At 41.2% G+C, this 22,258-nt stretch overlaps 1 protein-coding gene across 20 annotated transcripts in view; it reads left to right on the forward strand.

Moving 5' to 3' along the window:
• Positions 1-22,258, forward strand: part of SPIDR (scaffold protein involved in DNA repair) — a 491,719-nt gene that overhangs the window by 131,034 nt on the left and 338,427 nt on the right. For 16 of the 20 annotated variants that reach the window (XR_010127196.1, XR_010127198.1, XR_010127197.1 and 13 more), the window contains one exon: positions 13,573-13,823. Coding sequence is in view for 16 of the 20 variants with exons in the window: in XM_054498098.2 (XP_054354073.1) it covers positions 13,573-13,823 (251 nt within the window). In the remaining 4 variants the exon portion in view is untranslated. Of the gene's footprint in view, positions 1-12,179; positions 12,224-13,572; positions 13,824-22,258 lie in introns of those variants that run through there. The other 4 variants (XM_054498101.2, XM_063668757.1, XM_063668761.1 and 1 more) reach the window with 2 other exon arrangements.

Raw genomic sequence — 22,258 nt, forward strand, 5'->3', positions numbered from 1 at the left:
GGCAACCTCTGCCTCCTGGGTTCAAGCGATTCTCCTGCCTCAGTCTCTGGAGTAGCTGGGACTATAGGAGTGCACTACCACGCCCAGCCAATTTTTGTATTTTTAGTAGAGACGTGGTTTCACCATGTCGGCCAGGATGGTCTCGATCTCTTGACTTCATGATCCACCCACCTCGGCCTCCCAAAGTGCTGGGATTACAGGCATGAGCCACCACGCCTAGCCAGAAGTTTGTTATTTTTTTTAAAGAAAAAGTGATACTGTTGAATATCCACCTCTTTAGAGAATTGTAGCATTTTAAAATTGTTTTTTCTGGTCAGCTCCTATAAGTATATGCCCGCATTTCTCCTTTTACGCACCCCTTCCCCCCATTGCATACATTACCGAAAAACTGGAAGACTTCAAGTTAGAGAAACAATAGGTCTTTTTCTTATCGTTTTGACTGCCCAGTACTATAGATTGTCAAAATAAAGAATCCCCAAAAGGAATGGAATCGTGGAGTCATTCTAACTCCTAGTATACAGCCTGTGGGAGGCTGTCTGTGGTGAGGCGAAGCTGTAGAAATGCACCCGAACTGTTGGAAGCCCAGGAGTTAGGGCGCTGCTGCATCCTCACCCTACCCACCACAGGGGCATCTCACTGGGACCTTTTCTTCTCCATGGTCTCTTTGCCAAACAGCTGCTTTTCCAGCCTCCTGCCAGGTGCTCTGTGTCTTTGTGCTGGTCCTCTTGAGCATTTAAAACTCCAAATAGTATTTTATTTCTTCTTTCTTTGCTCCCTAATATTTTATCTGTTTCAATTAATACCATTATCCTGGCTGGCATGAACTTTGGCCTCTTCTAGTATATCACTTGAACCAACTGACTCTTTCTCTGAAGTGTTTTCATTAGTACTATTTGGTTACTGAACTGTTTTAGAATAATAGTTATTAAAGTAATGGGCCGGAAATGAATCAGCACTTGCCAGTGTGCTGAATTACTACATTAAAATGCTTTATTAACTTAATTTGCCAGAGCATTTCATCAGTGGAGTTGGAGATGGAGACAAGTCAGAATGCACAGACTTTACCACTGACCCCAGACCCCAGTGTCTCAAAATCCTATTTAATGGGTGTGGGTGAATTTGCCCAAGTTCATCATCATTCTAAGAAAATATATTTAGAGCGTTGTCCCCACTGCTGATGGTTCTGTTGCTTTATTTGCCTTTATGCAAGAGGACCTGTGTGCTCTCTTTCTATACATCCACCTGCAGGCACACACTTGTATTTAATTATGCTTTAGAAAATTATTTTTATAAGTAAAACTATATGTTTGTGTTTTTTAACTATAATCTTTATAATTAGTAGAAAGGAGGCTTGGGCTTGCCATTTTGATTATTTGCTTTTATCTTTTTGACTAAAGGACAGAAATTCCAGGTAGTCTGTTCACCTTTTGCAGTGCAGTGTTTCAGTGAACTTGGTAGGCCTGAATACCACCAGGTATTATTGGTATAAAATGTTCATGTTTTGATATATGGTATTTAATTCTCGCAACTTACTGTTTTGGTAGGGCATTCACGAAACTCTAAAACTGGAAAGAGAATTCACCTGAACAAAAATGACAACAGTTTATCAAGGATTCCATTTTTCCCACCAAATTCTTACGGCTACATTAGCATGTATTGGTTTGTTGAATTAATTAGTGAATGAGAGTTTACCACTCATTTTTAAGCCCACCCAGCCCCCTCAGTAAAGCAAAACATCAATGTTTCTGGTGAAACCACTCTCAAATCTTTGTTCTTATATAGTTGTATATATACATTTTTGTTAGCCTTTGAAAAAGTATAGCTTTACTGATACTTCTGGTTTTCTATTTACTTTCAAAATACTAAAATAAAGCTTTTGTGTTATGGAAGACTGATGAAACCTAGCATTGAAGAAAAGTTGGAAATATTATTAGAAATCACTTTTTCTTTTTTTAGTACTTCAGTGTAATTTGTATAGAAACTGGTATCTGCAGGCTGTAGTGCCCTTACACCATGTTTAAAAACATTTTTTTTTTTCCAGTTAGTGGCAAACGTTTTAAAATTAGGAAAATTCACTTAGGTTTCAGATTTCTTTATCTTCCCTTGAAGAAACTCTGCTAGTTATTGGGCAGATTGCCCATGTTGCGGGAGGCAGTTCGCTCTGAGCAGCAGCTGCCAGTTTAGACAGATGCGGGCCTTCCCTCACACCCCTGCCGTCCTCTCCTCCTCCTCCCTCTCACCCTCTGGGCTGGAGGCCATGAACTCAGACCCTCTGCTAAAAAATTCCATTGGTGACTCAAGTCAGACCCCTGCCATCCTTTCCTCCTCCTCCCTCTCACCCTCTGGGCTGGAGGCCATGAACTCAGATCCTCTGCTAAAAAATTCCATTGCCGACTCAAGTCAGTGGCCACTGATATATTTTTGTTTATCTAGAGGGCCTAAGAAATATTTCTGTATTTCTTGTTCTGCTCATTTTGTAGAGAGAACAAACATCCCTAGTTACTTAACAGATTGAAATAATGTGTCCTCTCCTACCCGTGAGATCGCTTCTTGCCAGTCTCTCTCTTTTGTTCCTTCTCCCTCCATTTTGTTTTGTTTTGTTTCCTCTTTTGTCACCTGAGTGTCTGGATCCTCTAGGTGGCTTTTATACTCTCTACTTTTAATTTACTAAATTTTAAATATTTTTAAATAAAAAATACATACTTACGGAAAAAATTTCAATTAGAACAGTAGTTAAAGCAAAGAATAATAACATCAGCTCCCAGAATTAATCATTGTTGTTTCTTGTGTAGTATTCAAGAACTGTTCTGTGTATATAAGAATATCTGTATGTGTTCTTCTGTATTTTTTTGTTTTTTCCACCCATAAGGTCTTCCTATATATACATTAGTTTTGTAATTTTCTGTATTCTTACCAAGACTTATGGATCTATCACATTGTTTCTAATGGCTGCATGATATTTTCTTGTATGAATACCATAACCAGCACTTGATTAATGGATGAGTCCAGTTTTTTGGTTTTGGGTGTTCTTTACATATAAACTATGCTACGCTATGCCTCCATGTACATATGTGTCTGGACAGTTGAATGAATAGACCCTGTAAGAGAATTGATAGGTTAAAAGTTTCTATATTTTAAGTTTTAACATACCTTGCTTTTAGTCTCCCAGCACAGTCACAGGAATTCACTCTTTCTCTCAGTGGCCTAGTGCTTCTGCCGGCATGTGGTTCCCAGGGAGACTGATCACCTTGTATTGGTAGTTTGTATCACGTTTCCTTGGAATGCTTTTTTGCATATTTTGCTCATTTTTTCCATTGGGTTGGCTTCCCATTTCTTATTGATTCATGGGAGTTTTTTGTACATCAAAGAAAACAAACTGCTTGTTAATTGTGGCAGATTTTTTTGTTTTTGTCCTCTTTTGTTGTTGTTTTACCAGTTTGCTGTCTTTTAAATGTTTCTACTTGGGGAAGTTTTTGGACACAGTTTTAAATTTTTATGTGGTCAGTCATTTATTTTATGGACTTTGTGTCGTACTAGAAAAACCTTTCTCCAGTTTACAATTATTTTTAAAATGTATCCATATTTTGTTTTAGTTCTTTATAAAAATATTTTGATTTTTTGATCCTTTGGAAATTGATTTTGCTATAGATAGAGAGGGATCCAGCTTTTTTTTCTCTCTGGATAGGGAATTATTCCCAAGTAAGTTTCTTTTGCACTCTTATTTTTATTATTTTTATATGCAATCTTATTTCTGTTTAGCTATACTTCAGGAATATCAATTTGGGTATACTTCAGGAATATCAATCATTGGGTGGTCTATTCCTGTGTTGGTACCAAGCTTTTAATAGCTATAGTTCTACAGTATGATTTATTATTTGGTAAGTGTAGTTGCCCTTCATTTATTTTCTTTTTTAGAATTTTCTTTGCTTGAATGAAAAAAGCTTGAGGGAAATTCTTTAATCTTAATGGGGTAATTCTACTTGACGTAAGTATTCATATACTTTATATATGTATATTTAAAAATTTTTTGGTTACACTGAGGCTCCTAGTTATTAACTGTTGTTTTGAGATTCACTGAGGAAATCGGGTGTGTAGCCCTGGAGAGGTGGGACAACGTTTTTGAAGAGTGGAGTCAGGAGTGGTAGGAAGTGGGCTGCTTCCTGCCTGTGTTACTAGATTGCTGTGGGGGCTCGAGCAAGTCACTGAAGTGTCCCTCATGTGTTCCCATGTATAGGACAGCCTCTCCCAGTACAGTTACTGATATTTAGATATAATGAGTAGTTTTCCATCACTATTTTTCATTCAGTTGTGAGAAATAAATGAGTTAATACATTTATAAATATTTCAGAACTGGTGTAGCCTAGTATAAGAACTTGATGATGATGATATATTGTTGTGGTTATTTTTTCTGTTTTACTTTAGTTGAAAGGAGCCTAATTTTCTCATGTGCCAGAAAATAAGGAGGAAGTGGGGGGACGAGGGGAGAGAGAAAGAGAGACAGAGAGAGATAGATACAGATATAGATATAGATATAGATATAGATATAGATACAGATATAGATTGAACTTACTGCTGTTGCCCCAGCCCCAGCACTCACCAATTTCTGCTAGGGTGCTGAAGGCAGACCTGTGTGATGAGGGGATATTTAAGCTGAAACCTTGAAACATGAGAAAGACTTAGGGAAAGATTTGGGGTGGGAATGAGGAAGCATATTCTAGGGCAGAAAGGGCTATGGCGTCCACAAGCAGGGAAGAACATAGTGTGGAAACCTGAAAGCACGTCAGAAGGCCTGGGGAGCAGCGAGGAGGTAGACAGCTATGAGTGGAGGCCTGGTGGGAGCAGGGGCCACCTGAAGGCTTAGAGACCACAGGGCAGGTGAGGGGCATTGAATGGCATCCTAAGTGTACTGGGAAGTTGTTTATAGGATCTTAAGGAAGAGCATGGAATGCTCTGACTTAGATTGTTCTGATTGTGGTGTGTAGGGCAGACCCTGGCAGGAGGGCAGGAGCGGAGCAAGAGACCAGCTATGAGTCACAGCCATTGTGGTGCCAGGTGGGAGTGGGTGGAGAGAAGGGGGCACATCCTGGTTAGTTTTAGAGGTAAAATTTAGTCATGAATTGAATAGCAAGGGATTTCTGACTTGCACATAGGTGACATGTGGTATTATTGATCCAGGTGATACTGAGGCAAACAACTGGTTTTGAGGAGCATATTAGGAGTTTGATTTTGAACTTGTTGTATTGAGATATTTGTGAATATGTGAATTGAACCCTTTAAGAGAAGATGGGCAGCTCTGAAATGGAGAGAAGTTGGCCAGGATATTTACAGTAACTTACCGCGTGAGCATTTCCCTTCTTCAAATACATCCCGTATGCAGTGTCCACAACAGTCTTCTCAACGTGTCTTCCAAGTTCATCCTCCTTGCCTACTTGGAAATCTTCAAAAGCTTTCTGCTTTCTTCAGTGATATCTAAACTGTTAAACCTGACATTCAAGATCCTCCACAGCTTGCTCCTCACCTAATCCATAGGATTATGTTTTTCGCATTACAGTCTCTTGCCTCCCAGTATGAACTCTAAACTCTCAGTTGGCTAGACTCGTCTATAGATCATGAAAGTCATTGTACTTTCCTGCCTTGTGTGCTTTCTTCTCTCTTTTTGCATCTTTATCAGTTGAGAATTTTCTAATCCTCTGAGACCTAGTATAGGTTTTACCTCTTCCACTATGTCTGCTGGTTTTAGATCAACCAGAAATAAGGGCTCCATTTTTTGTCCATTTGGAGCACTAGTGTGAGCCATGCTTATATCTGCTTTATTTTATTTCAAGCTCTTTATGGAAGTGTGTCTCATCATATTTTCTCTATTCCATAATACCTTGTACATGGTGTGTACTGAATAAATATTTATTTAATATTTTCTCTATTTGGAGATATTTTTCAGGTAGATATCCTTTTGGTTGCGAATAACAGGAACCAAATGTAGCTGGTTTTAAAAGAAGAGAAAATTCACTAGAACAGTACTGCAAATCTTGAGTAACTTAAGATAAAGTTGAAGGATGAACTAAGCTTTGGGGCAGCCCTGGGAACCTTACCAGCAGGAGCTCATAGACTGTTCATCTAGAGGTTTGCCATTAGTGTAGCTTAACTTCCATTTCCCAGACTCTATGTCAATTCAAAATCTGGAGGAAAAAAATCTGATTGGCTTAGCATTGGTCAGTTGTCTACCTGAGGCCAATCAGCTCTGACCCCTGACAGAAGTCTTATCCTAGACACATGGCTACTGAGATGTGAGATGTCCATAGCCCTATGGCTGCCAGAGGTTGAAGGGTTTCCTTCTGTGGACAGAGACATTTGTTCTCTGAAAAGAGGAGTCAGAAATAAATTGCAACAGATGTGTACTACAGCAGTATTGCTAACTTTGGAAACAGAGTCAGTATTGAATACTTTATGGTTCTGAGAAATTGCAGATGGCTTTTCTTATCAAGGTCATGTTAGTATATTGCAATGGAAATAGGACCAGACTGTTGTCTTTGTTGACTGGCTTCATAAAAACTATTCCTTGCCTCATGCCAATGTTGTTGTTTGTGATATTTACTCACTAAATCAGAAGACTCCTCCTTCCAAACTTCCTTACATCAAGGAGGAAAAAAAGTCCTGATGATAATAATTTTATTGTATTTAAACATTAGCAGATTATGATAATAGCTACATAGTCATTCTTTGCTCTGTGCATTTGACCATTGCAGATGTTTTAATGCTATAAAAGATCCTGACTTACTCGTCTATATTATTTCTGTAACTGGGCTATATATCTGAAGGGAGTAATCTGTGAAAGTTTCAAGAGGGCATCAGTTGGTTAACTTTGCAAAAATAGGAAAAATATGGAAAATGTAAGTGTTTTAAAAGAAAAACAAATTTAAATCTTTGTTCTTGAAATTCATCATTTATGCCAAGTAATTTTTTTTGTAAGGATGATTTGGTAAAGGATAAAAGTTTCCGGCTGGGCGCAGTGGCTCACACCTGTAATCCCAGCACTTTGGGAGGCCGAGGCAGGCAGATCACGAGATCAGGAGATCAAGACCATCCTGGCTAACACGGTGAAACGCTGTCTGTACTAAAAATACAAAAAATTAGCTGTGCGTGGTGGTGGGCACGTGTAGTCCCAGCTACTCAGGAGGCTGAGGCAGGAGAATGGCATGAACCCGGAAGGCAGAGCTTGCAGTGAGCTGAGATGGTGCCACTGCATTCCAGCCGGGGCAGCAGAGCAAGACTCCATCTCAAAAAAAAAAAAGTTTCCATGCAACAAAAATTTCACCCAAGTACATTGGGTCACCATGTGGCAGCAGTAGGCAACCTATCAGGAATAACTGTGGTTAAGAAATGTGGTTGATGTTTTTAAGGTACTGGGAAAGATGTCAGTGGTGTATACCAGGTCCTTCTTCTGTCGCTTTAAAATTTTAATAACAATTTTCTGACCACCTTCTCTCTATGGAACACATAGATCCAGATGATTGAAAAATTCATTTTCTCTCCTACTGGAGAAATGGTTAAAGGATATGAACACACAGTAAGAAACGTGAAGAGCCAATTAACAAGTGCAAAGATGCTCAACCCTGTGAATGATCAGGGATGTGCACACTTAAATAGGAGAGATGAAACATTTCACACCCATCAGATATGTATACATTTAAAAGTTTAAAATTGCTCAGTGATGCTGATAATGTGCCACAGCTTTCAAACACTGCTGATGGGCATTTCTGTCAGCACAGGGTCTCTACAGAGCCATCTCACAATTGCCAGTGTAGTTGAGAACGGACTGTCCAAGAATCCACTGGGCTAGTGTATACCACTGAGAAGCTAGCATGTATGTGCCCAGTGAAACAAGTATAGTACATACATGTTACAGTTTTGTTTTAATGTGAAAATTTACAAAACTCTTAAGTGTCTACCAACAATGAAATAGATAAGTAAAAAGTGGTATAGTCAGAATACTTTATAGCAATGAAAATTAATGATCTACAGCTGCTGTGTCCTTGCAAAATAGTTCGTTTGTATGTGTGCTATTAAAAAAAATAAAAGCAGATAATAATGAAATGCCAAATTCAGGAGAGAGTTGCCTCTAAGGAGAACAGGCACAGGAAGAGAAATATAGGACATATCAACCATACCATTAAAAAAAAAAACTAAGAAAAATTTGCATTGTGTTAAAATTTGACAGAAGGTGATGGGTACATCTACTTGTTTTTTTTTTCGCTACCTTTTTGTGCCCTTAAATATTTCATAATAAATAGTCATTATCTGTATCTTAAAATATTTCTCAAAGAATTTTTCCATTTTTGGATGATTAAGCTGGGAATGGGGGAGTCAACTTGTTCAAAGTAACAGAGTAATTAAACAGTTGAGCTGTGATCAAAAACAAGTCTGTCTTGTTCCAAAACTCATGGCCCTCCTTTTTCGTTAGTCTGATTCTACAATGTAGAGAGGAAATATAAGCTTGAATCTATGAACCTGCAGTTGCCTTTGACCTATTTCTGACTATTCCCTCTCTCTTCCACCCTCTCTGGCACACAACTTGTCTGTGCACACATGCACACTGGTACATATCATCCTTTCTGAAAGATCGTGTGTTTCTCACAGTCGGGCTCAGGCCAAGACAGCTGGTGTCCGGTGAGCCAGTAGGTCCTCTCTGTCCGTGGTATGAGAGTTCCTCCATGTTCATCTGGGGTTATGGACATGGGGGATGTTCAAAAATACAGTATGCTAAAATGGTGGCTTCTAGTTATCCTTTCCTGAAGGTGTTCCTTCTGCCTTGGTTCCTGTTAGAAATGACTACATGGGCCGGGTGCAGCGGCTCGCACCTGTAATCCCAGCACTTTGGGAGGCTGAGGTGGGATGATGGCTTGAGCTCAGGAATTTGAGACCATCCTGGGCAACAAAGTGAGACCTTGTCTCTACAAAATAAAATTAAAAAATAGCCAGGCATGGTGGCACACATCTGTAGCTTCAGCTACTTGAGAGGCTGAGGTGGGAGGATCACTCAATCCCAGGAGAGTCAAGGCTGCAGGGAGCTGTGTTCACGCCACCACACTTCAGCCTGGGCAACGGAGTGAGATCTTGTCTTTAAAAAAACAAAAAACAAACAAAGTGAATAATTAATTAAAAAATGACTACATGAAGAATCCAGGATTTGCTCTGCAGGTTAAGACAGTATTTGTCTTTTTGGTTGTCTACAGAAGACATTCTTGGTGTTCCTCATTGTCTTTTGTATAGAAATCTTCTTAGAAACCAAGAAGAAAGTTTTAACAGAAAAATAAATACAAATTTTAAAATACTAAATTTAAAACCAAATGACATGTAAACTATAGGGGCTAAAAAGAATAGCTGACATTTGCTAAATGCTTATATGTTAGCATTTATTACTGCATCTCCAATTTGAAGATGGAGAAACAACCTCATCAAGGAAACTACCTTAGGGAAGTTAAATAAATTCCCTAAGGTAGCCCACTAGTAGGGAGTAGGGCTGAGACCACAACAGTGTTCTAGTCAGACACCACCTTTATGGGGAAAGACCTTCTAGGCTACTACCACTCCAAGTGGTCTTCTCCATTTCTACATCTGCTGTATGCAGGGTACATTTGCTTTGTATGTTTAGTTTAGTTTTTCCTTCAGTTTTTAAATTGGGTATAAGGATGCAAGAGCAAGGACGGACTTGAAAATTTCTTTATACTGCTGTAGCAGCTAACATAGCATGTGGGTAGCTGGCATTCAGTATATTCTTAGATATTAGCTAATTCTCACTGAGGAAGCAATAGCTTAAGTCAAAGGTACCTAAAGTTTGTTATGGGTTGATGCTGAGAATTTTGAATTACTACCTGAGCTGCTAAGTCTCATCAGTCTACTGATGTTAAATTCTTCACTGAGGAAATTCATTTGGACTTCATGGTTTTCATGATTTTAACTTAAGCATCGTTGTACCAGGTTGTTCACAGCTGAGCAAATGTACCTTTTTACGCCATCCTTTCTGGGAAAGAAAATTAAATATGCCTATCCAAACTTTCTAAAACAAATTATCAGGTCTGCTGTTTTCATTTTATCTTCTGTTTATTCTTTAAGGCACATTCTTACCAAAGTCCCATGGATTTATTGTATCTGTCCAACTTCTCTTTTGTCAAATGCAGAACTTTTCAATCTCTTGTCACCTGAAGACAGCATGAATGTTGTTGGTATTTCCAAGGTTCCAATCTGGACCTTCTCTTCTTCCTTTCACACACTTTTCCATAGGTAGTCTTCTCCAGCCCTCGTGCCTTCAAATCCTGATTCTCATGATTTCTGAAGTCGTGTTTCCATCCCACATCACTCTTAGAACTCCAGACCTGCAGAGCCACTGCCTGTTGACCAGTTTTTCCCCAGGTATCCCATAGGCACACAACATTCACACATCAAAACCAGCTTGAATATTAGCAACTCCTGCCTGAATGCATTTCCTGCTATTGAATTTGGTCCTCAAGTGTTATTGCATCCTTTTCCTCATTTTCTTTTCAGTCCACCTCTCTATTCCCACTACCTCTCAGATCCTCTCAATGTCTTGCTTAGACTATGGAAAAGCCTTCTAGCTAGCTGCCCTCCCCCACACCAGCGTGGTTTCCTCCGTCTCTGTATCACCATTCAAATGTTGTTCGAATGGTCAGTTCCACATTACCATCTGAGGTTGTTGGCTCCTGTGTCAAGCTGCCAGTGGCTCTCTCCTGCCTCAGAATCTTGGTCCTCCTCTTTCTTCTCCCTGGAATGTCCTTCCCTGCTCTCTCTGCCTAATTAATCCACACTTAGCATTGAACTTCAGGTGCCAGATTCTAGGAAGCAAACCTCTTTTTTTTTCTTTTCTTTTCTTTTCTTTTTTTTTTTCTTTTCTCTTATTTCTTTTCCCTTTCCTTTCCTTTCCTTTCTTTCATTCTTTCATTCTCTTTCTTTCTTTTTCTTTTCCTTCCCTTCCCCTTCTCCTCCCTTCCCTTCCATCGTTTCTTTGTTTCTCTTTCTCCCTTTCCCTTTCCCTTCCTTCCTTCCTTCCTTCCGTCCTTCCATCCTTCGTCCTGTCCTTCGTCCTCCCCTCCCCTCCCCTCCCCTCCCCTCCCCACCTTTCTTCTCACTCTGTCGCCCAGGCTGGAGTACAGTGGCGTGATCTTAGCTCACTGCAACCTCCACCTCCCAGGGTCTCAAGCCATTCTCCTGTCTCAGCTTCCCCAATAGCTGGGACTACAGGTGTGCACCACCACACCCGTCTAATTTTTGTATTTTTAGTAGAGACAGGGTTTCGCCATGTTGGCCAGGCTGCTTTCAAACTCCTGGCCTCAAGTGATCTGCCTGCCTTAGCCTTCCAAAGTGCTGGGATTACACCCACCCAGCCAGAAACAGACCTTTCTGACACTTAACTCTTCTCTTTCCCTGTGCCCCTCCTGGCTTTGTTGCCCTTCTTATGTGTTCTCCTTGGAGCCCAAGCAGTACCTCCATGGCAGCATTCCTACCAGTGTTTTATAACTATCGGGGTTTGGCCTCCCCCATCCTCACAAGCAGCATGAATCCTCCTCATGGTTGCATGTGAGTCCCCAGCCCAAGCCGCCTGTGGTTGGTTATTTGTTGACTTATTTCTAGGATAGTGGTTCTCAACTGGGGGTGATTTTGCCCCCAGGGGACATTTGGCAACTTCTGGAGACCTTTTTGATTGTCCTGACTGGTGGGCAGTGCTCCTGTCATCTAGCGGGTAGAGGCCAGGGTGCTGCCAAGCACCCCATTGCACACACATCGGCCCACCTCATGGTCCAGTCCCAAATGTCAGGAGTGCCAAGGTTGAGAGACAGTGCTGTAGGACAAAGGGCAAAATTTTATGGTACTTAAGACATCTCATAACAGAAAAGATGAAGTTAATTAAATACGGAGTTCTTAAGTAATGCGTAAAGGGTTTTAGTGTCAGCTTCGTTTTCATTCTGGGCTGCTCTGGATCTCTTGGTGGCCCAATTTGATTGTTTATTCACAATCTCTCTTGTGAGGCAGACCTGTGCCCCAGTGGTCACTAATGGGTTAACAGGTACCTGGAGTGAGTTAGGCACAAAACTAAAATGGTGAGGACAGTAGAACTAAGCTCTGCATTTATTTTAGAAATTTAGACATTTACTTTTTCTTATTTTCAGTGCGCCTGATAGAAGGTGACTACCCAAGCAGTTTTTTTCACGAGGTATGGAGATGGATGGTTCTTTTTTTTGACTCTTAAAAAGAATTTGGCTGGGGTTGGTGGTTCATGCCTGTTATCGCAGCACACTGGGAGGCTGAGATGGGTGGATCACTTGAGGTCAGGAGTTCGAGACTAGCCTGGCCAACATGGTGAAACCCCGTCTCTACTAAATATACAAAAATTAGCCGGGCATTGTGCTAGGCACCTGTAATCCCAGCAACTTGGGAGGCTGAGGCAGGAGAATCACTTGAACCCAAGAAGCAGAAGTAGCAATGAGCCGAGATCATGCCGCTGCACTCCAGCCTGGGTGACAGAGTGAGACTCCGTCTCAAAGAAAAAAGAATTTAACCATATAATCCTCAGAAAAAAAGGCCTTTTGTTTTATGTAGATTAGCTAATGACGTAAATTCTAGTGCCACCTCCAATATTTAGGTAGTGAATTAGATGGGACTTTTAGTGCACTGAAAGTTAGGATATTGAAGGATGAATTGTTGCTGACACAGAATAACGTGGGATTGACCTATACAATCAAGTAATAGGAAAATAAAATCCTATTGTGCTTTAAATTTGGCATGTGTCTTGGCAAAGACAGAAAACTTCAGAAAAGGTTTTGATTTTTCCCTCCAGAATTAGCCATATAGTATGTTTTTTTCTTTTTTATTGGCCATACGATATGAATTCTTGTTTTATAATTACACAGTTTTCAAAAAATTATTATTTTGAAAGTTTAGAAATCTGAGTTGGAGAAAGAAACATTTTAGGAAATATTAGGAAAAGGAGACAATGACTCATATTCTCAAATAGTTCCTGTTGATATTTGCAATTTCAAACTAGTCTCTGGAAAATAATTATATAATTGTATGGAGAGAGTCGAGTCTTTATCTTTACCCTTGGGGACTTCTTTTGGCAAATTAAATGATTTATACCTGAAGAGACAATTTAGCTTCATGTTAAATTTCAAAATCCAAGAAATACTTTCTTTCCAGTAGCTGTCAGATTGTAGTGACGATCATCAGCCTTTCAGATGAGTTGTTATTAGTTCAGTTTTGGAGATTGCCTCTATGTGTGGTACTGTCTTGTAGTTTTCTGAAAGAAAATTGAAGTATTTGTACTTATTTTTATGGGTTCTGTGAGATAAAGTCTGGCTTACAGTTGATTTAACCTCTTCTTATCTTTGTCTTGGTTACTTTTGGATTTTGTCAGAACAGAAGTTTAAGCTGCAGATACTGTATTCAAAAAGGTCCTTCAAGAGCTATAACTAAGGGAATGGAATGATAGATGTATATAAATGTGGACTTAAATAAAGTATCCTTTGTATTTAAAAATATGCCTTTCTTTTAATTTTTTTTCAGCCAAGTTCTATAGAAATTTTAGAGTATTCATCAGATAGTGAAAAAGAAGATGACTTGGAAAATGTCCTACTCATTGATTCAGAATCCCCTCACAAATACCACGTGCAGTTTGCATCGGATGCAAGACAGATTATGGAGCAACTGATAGATCCAAGGACAAAATCAACAGAGACCATTTTGCATACACCTCAGAAACCCACAGCTAAGTTTCCCAGGACTCCAGAAAATTCAGCAAAGAAGAAGCTTTTAAGGTTAAGTTATACCCTTTTAAATACTCTTTTTAAATTTTTCTCTTTCTTTAAAAACCCAAATGTCTAAAATGTTAATTTTAAGATACTTGTATACAAAGTCCTAAATTCTGGAGCTGATTAATGGAACGTTCATCCAAGTTGAGGGTCATTGCTTTACTCATGCCCAGCAGATGTGACTGCCTTTCTTAATGGAGATTTATTTGGGTTATCAAATGTTATTGAGAGTCAGTGTTCTAGGTGCTGTGGAGACAAGTGTATAATTGTTCTGTTCTTGAGTAACTTATAATGTAAAAAGGGAAATGGAAGTATGTGTAGAACATGTCAGATTACTTTTATGAGAGAGATCTGCCAGGGCAACACTTGCAAGTGCAAAAAAGTATGAGAGAGCAGAACCCACAGACAAGACGTATCTGGTGTGCCATGAACTACAGTGTCAGTCAGGGTCTGGGCCGTGGCCATGGTGAGCAAAGCAGGAAAGATAATGTGAAGGAGCCTGTAGGGACCTTCCCCAACCCTGTGTAATACAAGGTGCTCTTTGTTGTTTGACCAAACAATGCCAAGCAAAGACTCAGTGAAAGTAAGAAAGAGGGGCCAGGCGGGGTGGCTCACGCCTGTAATCCCAGCACTTCGGGAAGCCGAGGCGGGTGGATCACGAGGTCAGGAGTTCGAGACCAGCCTGGCCAACATGGTGAAACCCCATCTCTGCTAAAAATGCAAAAATTAGCTGGGCATGGAGGCGTGCGCCTGTAATCCCAGCTACACAGGAGGCTGAGGCAGGAGAATTGCTTGAATCCGGGAGGCGGAGGTTGCAGTGAGCTGAGATCGTGCCATTGCACTCCAGCCTGGGCAACAGGGCGAGACTCCGTCTCAAAAAACAACAACAAAAAAAAGAAAGTAAGAAAGAGAACCTGTAGGAAGCATTGCCACAAAAGCAAAAGTAGTAGAGCATTTCAAGGCAAAGGAGTTTCAGTAGAAAGAGTAAATGTGATCATGAAGAGCGTAGGTGTTGGATCCACGGATGATATTGTCACATCATGAGAAGACAAGCCTGGCGTGCACTGAGGGGAGCCCAGGGTCTGTGGCTGAAGTAGCACACGGTTCAAGGAGTGAGGACAGGGTCATGGCTCTTACGTGGGAACTGGGGACCAGGCAGGAGGGTTTCGATTACTCTCTTCGGTATTGCCAGTCACCTTGAAAAGAGCCAGCATCTAAAGAGGATGCAGGGAATAGGAGAGACAGATTTTGAAAACAGTGGGGGTCTGAATAAACAGAGTTCGCACCATGGCTCTATCAGCATCCTGGAGAAGAGGTAGGGAAGGAAGGTGGAGAGGAGAGCCCCAGCTTGAGGACACCAGTGGAGGAAAGAGCTTGAGGATGTGGCCGAGTCTAGTGGGATGGCCAGTGCACAGAGATCCATTTGTGCCTACTCACCATGAGACAGAAGGCCTTATGCCCAAAGCGAAGAAGTTGTGGCCTCAAAAAAAATGTAATTTGTAATAGTAACAGAATGTAATTTGTAATAGAAGGTGGTTTGTAATAGTCTCTGGGAAGAAAGGAAGGGAAGCCCATTAAAGGAATTAGCATGTCTTCGCTGGTGAAGGTGATGCCGTGCAATTACAGAAAGTCATGTCCCCAGCCCTGCTGAGGGCTTACCACTTGCCAAGCAGTGTTCATGCACAGGAGCAAGCAAAGTGGAATAGTTGCTCATAACAGAGAGCAAAGGTGAATGGAGCCCCGCTTGTGTCGAGGGAAGGGTAATAAGGAGCCAAGAAGTAAAATAGATGTCAACTCAGAGAGAGAAATTTTATGGAAAAAAAGCAGAAAAGGGGGACAGAGAAGGATCCAGAGGTGGGGGAGGACATTTCAGTTTGAAACAGACTCAGGGAAGCCCTGAGGAGGTGCCTCATTGAGCAGCTGGAAGAATGGAGTGTGCAGTGGAGCAGGTGCTTTTGGTTTTGTATCTTTGGTTGACAATCATGAGGCTTTTGGCCATTTTCAGTTAGACATTATACATCTTAGTGGGACTATGGGTCTGCAGTCCACGGGCAGGCCTGGTGTTGGAGGTGTGAATGCATAGACTTCAGTGTCCAGATCTTTTGAAGCATGAGCTAGGTCGGGTCACGGGAGATCCAGTGCTGGATGAGAGGAGAACCTGTCCAAGGCCTGAGTCCTGGGTGCTCTGCCAAAGTTGGGGTGTGGAGGGAGAGACTGCTGAGAGAGGAGCCAAAGTGAAGGGAACATGGTGTGCTGAGGCAAGTGAGGAGAGAGGGTGACCCACCGTGACAGACGCTGCCAGGGCTGACCTCTGTGATTCCACGGTGAAGGGCAGGGTGTGCAGCCGTCTCAGCGGCGTGACCAGGCAAAGGAGGGAAACTGCTGAGGCAGGGGAGGGAGGGGACAACTGATGGAGTTGTCTCTGCCATGGTGAAGGGAGGCACGAACGGGGGTGACCTTGTCAGGAGTTCAGAGTGTGCACCCATGGCCAGGGCGGGCAGAGCCCATGCAGGTGCCAGGATGGACCTGGTGAGGAGGAGACAGGCCATCCACAGACAACTGGGAAGGCGGAGTCCCTGCTGTTACAGGCACATGTATCTGGCTTGGGAACTAGTTCTTTCTGATCAATTGTCTTTCAGTAAAATAGGGCAGTCCTTCATTAGCTGACAGGGAGGATGAGGAGGGAGTTGTGGAGGTCTGAGGAGAGAGAATCTGTGACATGGGCATGTAGTGGGGACAAACGAACTGGAGAAGGGCTCCAGGGCTGTCTGACAGGATCAGGCCCTGTTGGGAAGTCGTGGTCATGGACTGAGTTTGAGACCGATCAGCCAGTGTGGGTTCGACCCTTGGGCTACCCATGTGGGCAGAGCACAAGGATGGTCCAGGGGCACACTAAAAGGGGTTGACAGGAGTTCCGAGAGTAGCTATAATAATGACCCGTGAAGCCTAAGCTGAGTAAGGTGAGAATGAGAACGTGCAGGATGTGGAGCATGGTGAGTTGGGGTAGAACTCACTGATTGAGGACTGGGGAAAGGTTGGTCAAACACTTACAGAGTCATGCTACTAGAGGTGATGAGCTGGGGCAGTAACGATGATGGGCGCCCAGAGTTCAGCCGCTGGAGGAAGGCAGTTCGGGACTTCAAAATTAGAGTGGCTGAGGTGGGTGGAGGACACCATCTTGGAGCTGGGCAGGCACTGACATCAGCAAGAATGGTGGCCGTAACCCAGGAGATAAGGCCTCTAAAGGTGGCGGGTCAGTGCCAGGTGCCTGCCCTGGCATTGGGCAGGCTGGGTTGGAGCTAGAGTGTAAGGGAGGGTACCAGATGATATTGAAGCTGCAGTGAAGAGCAAGGCCATCCTTCCTGGCCTTTCAGGCCCAGTGAGAGGGTAGGGGAGACAAAACAGTGCTGTTTAAGGTCACTGTCAGGGAGTCCTCAACAGAAGGTAGAGGGGACATTCATAGAAGTGGCTGAAGCTGCTCAAACAGCATGCAATTGATCATTTTCTTCTTGTGATTTCTAGGAACAACTAAAAGAGGATGTCTGTTTTGAAGTTACTATGCTTAAATACTAAAAATGAGATTGATGTGCTTAGGGTTGTTAGTCTCAGGTCTTCAAACTGGAAGACTTCCTGTTTTACTGAGCTGACTAGAAAGGCCTGTGACTGCCTGGTCTGCCTTTGGTGAAGGGATGGTGGTTTGTGGTGATTAAAAAGAACTTTTTTACCTGATAAAAGCCAGGTAGCAAGAATTGAGAGAGGTAGTTGGCATTTGAAGGATGGAGCACATTGACCCTTCTCTCTCTGGTTTGCCCTGTGGGAAATGTCACTCAGTCTCTTTGGACTTCTTTTTCTTTCTTTCTTTTTTTTTTTTTTTTTTTTTTAATTTGTGGAACTATTCGAAGCATAAGTAACAAACTTCAATGCAAAATTGTTAGATATTTAAGTGTGTTGGTAATAATAAAGCTATATCTATCTCCCCAGTTTGATGGTCAAGTTGTTTTTCACAGTGTTTATTATATCGTGAAAAGACAACATCTACGTCTGATTGGTGTACCTGAAAGTGACGGGGAGAATGGAACCATATTGGAAAACACTCTTAAGGATATTATCCAGGAGAACTGCCCCAACCTAGCGAGGCAGGCCAACATTCAAATTCAGGAAATACAGAGAATGCCACAAGACACTCCTCGAGAAGAACAACTCCAAGACACATAATTGTGAGATTCACCAAGGTTGAAATGGAGGAAGCAATGTTAAGGGCAGCCAGAGAGAAAGGTTGGGTTACTCACAAAGAGAAGCCCAGCATACTAACAGAGGATCTCTCGGCAGACACTCTAGAAGCCAGAATAGAGTGGGGGCCGATGTTCAACATTCTTAAAGAAAAGAATTTTCAACCCAGAATTTCATATCCAGCCAAACTAAGCTTCATAAGTGAAGGGGAAATAAAATCCTTTCAAACAAATGCTGAGAGATTTTGTCACCACCAGACCTGCCTTACAAGAGCTCCTGAAGGAAACACTAAACATGGAAAGGAACAACTGGTACCAGCCACTGCAAAAACATGCCAAATTGTAAAGACCATCGAGGCTAGGAAGAAACTGCATCAACTAACGAGCAAAATAACCAGCTAACATCATAATGACAGGATCAAATTCACACATAACAATATAAACCTTAACTGTAAATGGGCCAAACGCTCCAATTAAAAGACAGAGACTAACAGACTGGATAAAGAGTCAAGACCCATCAGTGTGCTGTATTCAGGAAACCCATCTCACATGCAGGCACACATAGGCTGAAAATAAAGGGATGGAGGAAGATCTACCAAGCAAATGGAAAACAAAAAAAAGGCAGAGGTTGCAATCCTAGTCTCTGATAAAACAGACTTTAAGCCAACAAAGATCAAAGAGACAAAGAAGGCCATTACATAATGGTAAAGGGATCAATTGAACAAGAAGAGCTAACTATCTTAAATATATGTGCACCCAATACAAGAGCACCCAGATTCATAAAGCAAGTCCTTAGAGACCTACAAAGAGACTTAGACTCCCACACAATAATAATGGGAGACTTTAACACCCCAGTGTCAACATTAGACAGATCAATGAGACAGAAAGTTAAGGATATCCAGGAATTGAACTCAGCTGTGCACCAAGCGGACCTAATAGACATCTACAGAACTCTCCACCCCAAATCAAGAGAATATACATTCTTCTCAGCACCACATCGCACTTATTCCAAACTTCACCACATAGTTGGAAGTAAACCATTCCTCAGCAAATGTAAAAGAACAGAAATTATAACAAACTGTCTCTCAGAACACAGTGCAATCAAATGGTACTGGTGTCCCAGTACCAGAGTCTCTAGGACACATTTAAAACAGTGTGTAGAGGGAAATTTATAGCACTAAATACCCACAAGAGAAAGCAGGAAAGATCTAAAATTGACACCCTAACATCACAATTAACAGAACTAGAGAAGCAAGAGCCAACATATTCAAAAGCTAGCAGAAGGCCGGAAATAACTAAGATCAGAGCAGAACTGAAGGAGATAGAGACAAAAAACCCTTCAAAAAATCAATGAATCCAGGAGCTGGTTTTTTGAAAAGATGAACAAAATTGATAGACTGCTAGTAGGACTAATAAAGAAGAAAAGAGAGAAGAATCAAATAGACACAATAAAAAATGATAAAGGGGATATCACCACCGATCCCACAGAAATACAAACTACCTAATTGAATACCCTTTATTTCTTTCTCCTGCCTAATTGCCCTGGCCAGAACTTCCAACACTATGTTGAATAGGAGTGGTGAGAGAGGGCATCCCTGTCTTGTGCCAGTTTTCAAAGGGAATGCTTCCAGTTTTTGCCCATTCAGTATGATATTGGCTTTGGGTTTGTCATAGATAGCCCTTATTATTTTGAGATATGTCCCATCAATACCTAATTTATTGAGAGTTTTTAGCATGAAGCCTTGTTGAATTTTGTCAAAGGCCTTTTCTGCATCTATTGAGATAATCATGTGGTTTTTGTCTTTGGTTCTGTTTATATGCTAGATTACATTTATTGATTTGCGTATATTGAACCAGCCTTGCATCCCAGGGATGAAGCCCACTTGATCATGGTGGATAAGCTTTTTGATGTGCTGCTGGATTCGGTTTGCCAGTATTTTATTGAGAATTTTTGCATCAATGTTCATCAAGGATATTGGTCTAAAATTGTCTTTTTTTGTTGTGTCTCTGCCAGGCTTTGGTATCAGGATGATGCTGGCCTCATAAAATGAGTTAGGGAGGATTCCCTCTTTTTCTATTGATTGGAATAGTTTCAGAAGGAATGGTACCAGTTCCTCCTTGTATCTCTGGTAGAATTGGGCTGTGAATCCATCCGGTCCTGGACTCTTTTTGGTTGGTAAGCTATTGATTATTGCCACAATTTCAGATCCTGTTATTGGTCTATTGAGAGATTCAACTTCTTCCTGGTTTAGTCTTGGGAGGATGTATGTGTCGAGGAATTTATCCATTTCTTCTAGATTTTCTAGTTTATCTGCGTAGAGGTGTTTGTAGTATTCTCTGATGGTAGTTTGTATTTCTGTGGAATAGGTGGTGATATCCCCGTCATCATTTTTTATTGCGTCTATTTGATTCTTCTCTCTTTTTTTCTTTATTAGTCTTGCTAGCAGTCTATCAATTTTGTTCATCTTTTCAAAAAACCAGCTCCTGGATTCATTGATTTTTTTGAAGGGTTTTTTGTGTCTATATTTCCTTCAGTTCTGCTCTGATCTTAGTTATGTCTTGCCTTCTGCTAGCTTTTGAGTGTGTTTGCTCTTGCTTTTCTAGTTCTTTTAATTGTGATGTTAGGGTGTCAATTTTGGATCTTTCCTGCTTTCTCTTGTGGGCATTTAGTGCTATAAATTTCCCTCTACACACTGCTTTGAATGTGTCCCAGAGATTCTGGTACATTGTGTCTTTGTTCTCGTTGGTTTCAAAGAACATCTTTATTTCTGCCTTCATTTCGTTATGTACCCAGTAGTCATTCAGGAGCAGGTTGTTCAGTTTCCATGTAGTTGAGCGGTTTTGAGTGAGTTTCTTAATCCTGAGTTCTAGTTTGATTGCACTGTGGTCTGAGAGACAGTTTGTTATAATTTCTGTTCTTTTACATTTGTTGAGGAGAGCTTTACTTCCAACTATGTGGTCAATTTTGGAACAGGTGTGGTGTGGTGCTGAAAAAAATGTATATTCTGTTGATTTGGGGTGGAGAGTTCTGTAGATGTCTATTAGGTCCACTTGGTGCAGAGCTGAGTTCAATTCCTGGAAATCCTTGTTAACTTTCTGTCTCGTTGATCTGTGTAATGTTGACAGTAGGGTGTCAAATTGTCCCTGTTTGAAGATGACATGATTGTATATCTAGAAAACCCCATTGTCTCAGCCCAAAATCTCCTTAAGCTGGTAAGCAACTTCAGCGAAGTACCAGGATACAAAATCAATGTAGAAAAATCACAAGCATTCTTATACACCAATAACAGACAAACAGAGAGCTGAATCATGAGTGAACTCCCATTCACAATTGCTTCAAAGAGAATAAAATACTTAGGAATCCAACTTACAAGGGATGTGAACGACCTCTTCAAGGAGAACTATAAACCACTGCTCAATGGAATAAAAGAGGATACAAACAAATGGAAGAACATTCCATGCTCATGGGTAGGAAAAATCAATATCGTGAAAATGGCCATACTGCCCAAGGTAATTTATAGATTCAATGCCGTCCCCATCAAGCTACCAATGACTTTCGTCACAGAATTGGAAAAAACTACTTTCAAGTTCATATGGAACCAAAAAAGAGCCCGCATTGCCAACTCAATCCTAAGCCAAAAGAACAAAGCCGGAGGCATCATGCTACCTGACTTCAAACTGTACTACAAGGCTACAGTAACCAAAACAGCATGGTACTGGTACCAAAACAGAGATATAGATCAATGGAACAGAACACAGCCCTCAGAAATAACGCCGCATATCTACAATTATCTGATCTTTGACAAACCTGAGAAAAACAAGCAATGGGGAAAGGATTCCCTATTTAATAAATGGTGCTGGGAAAACTGGCTAGCCATATGTAGAAAGCTGAAACTGGATCCCTTCCTTACACCTTATACAAAAATTAATTCAAGATGGATTAAAGGCTTAAACGTTAGACCTAAAACCATAAAAACCCTAGAAGAAAACCTAGGCATTACCAGTCAGAACATAGGCATGGGCAAGGACTTCATGTCTAAAACACCAAAAGCCATGGCAACAATAGCCAAAATTGACAAATGGGATCTAATTAAACTAAAGAGCTTCTGCACAACAAAAGAAACTACTATCAGAGTGAACAGGCAACCTACAAAATGGGAGAACATTTCGCAACCTACTCATCTGACAAAGGGCTAATATCCAGAATTTACA

The sequence above is a fragment of the Pongo pygmaeus genome, chromosome 7 (genome assembly GCF_028885625.2).
Source record: "Pongo pygmaeus isolate AG05252 chromosome 7, NHGRI_mPonPyg2-v2.0_pri, whole genome shotgun sequence".
Classification (NCBI taxonomy): Eukaryota; Metazoa; Chordata; class Mammalia; order Primates; family Hominidae; genus Pongo; species Pongo pygmaeus.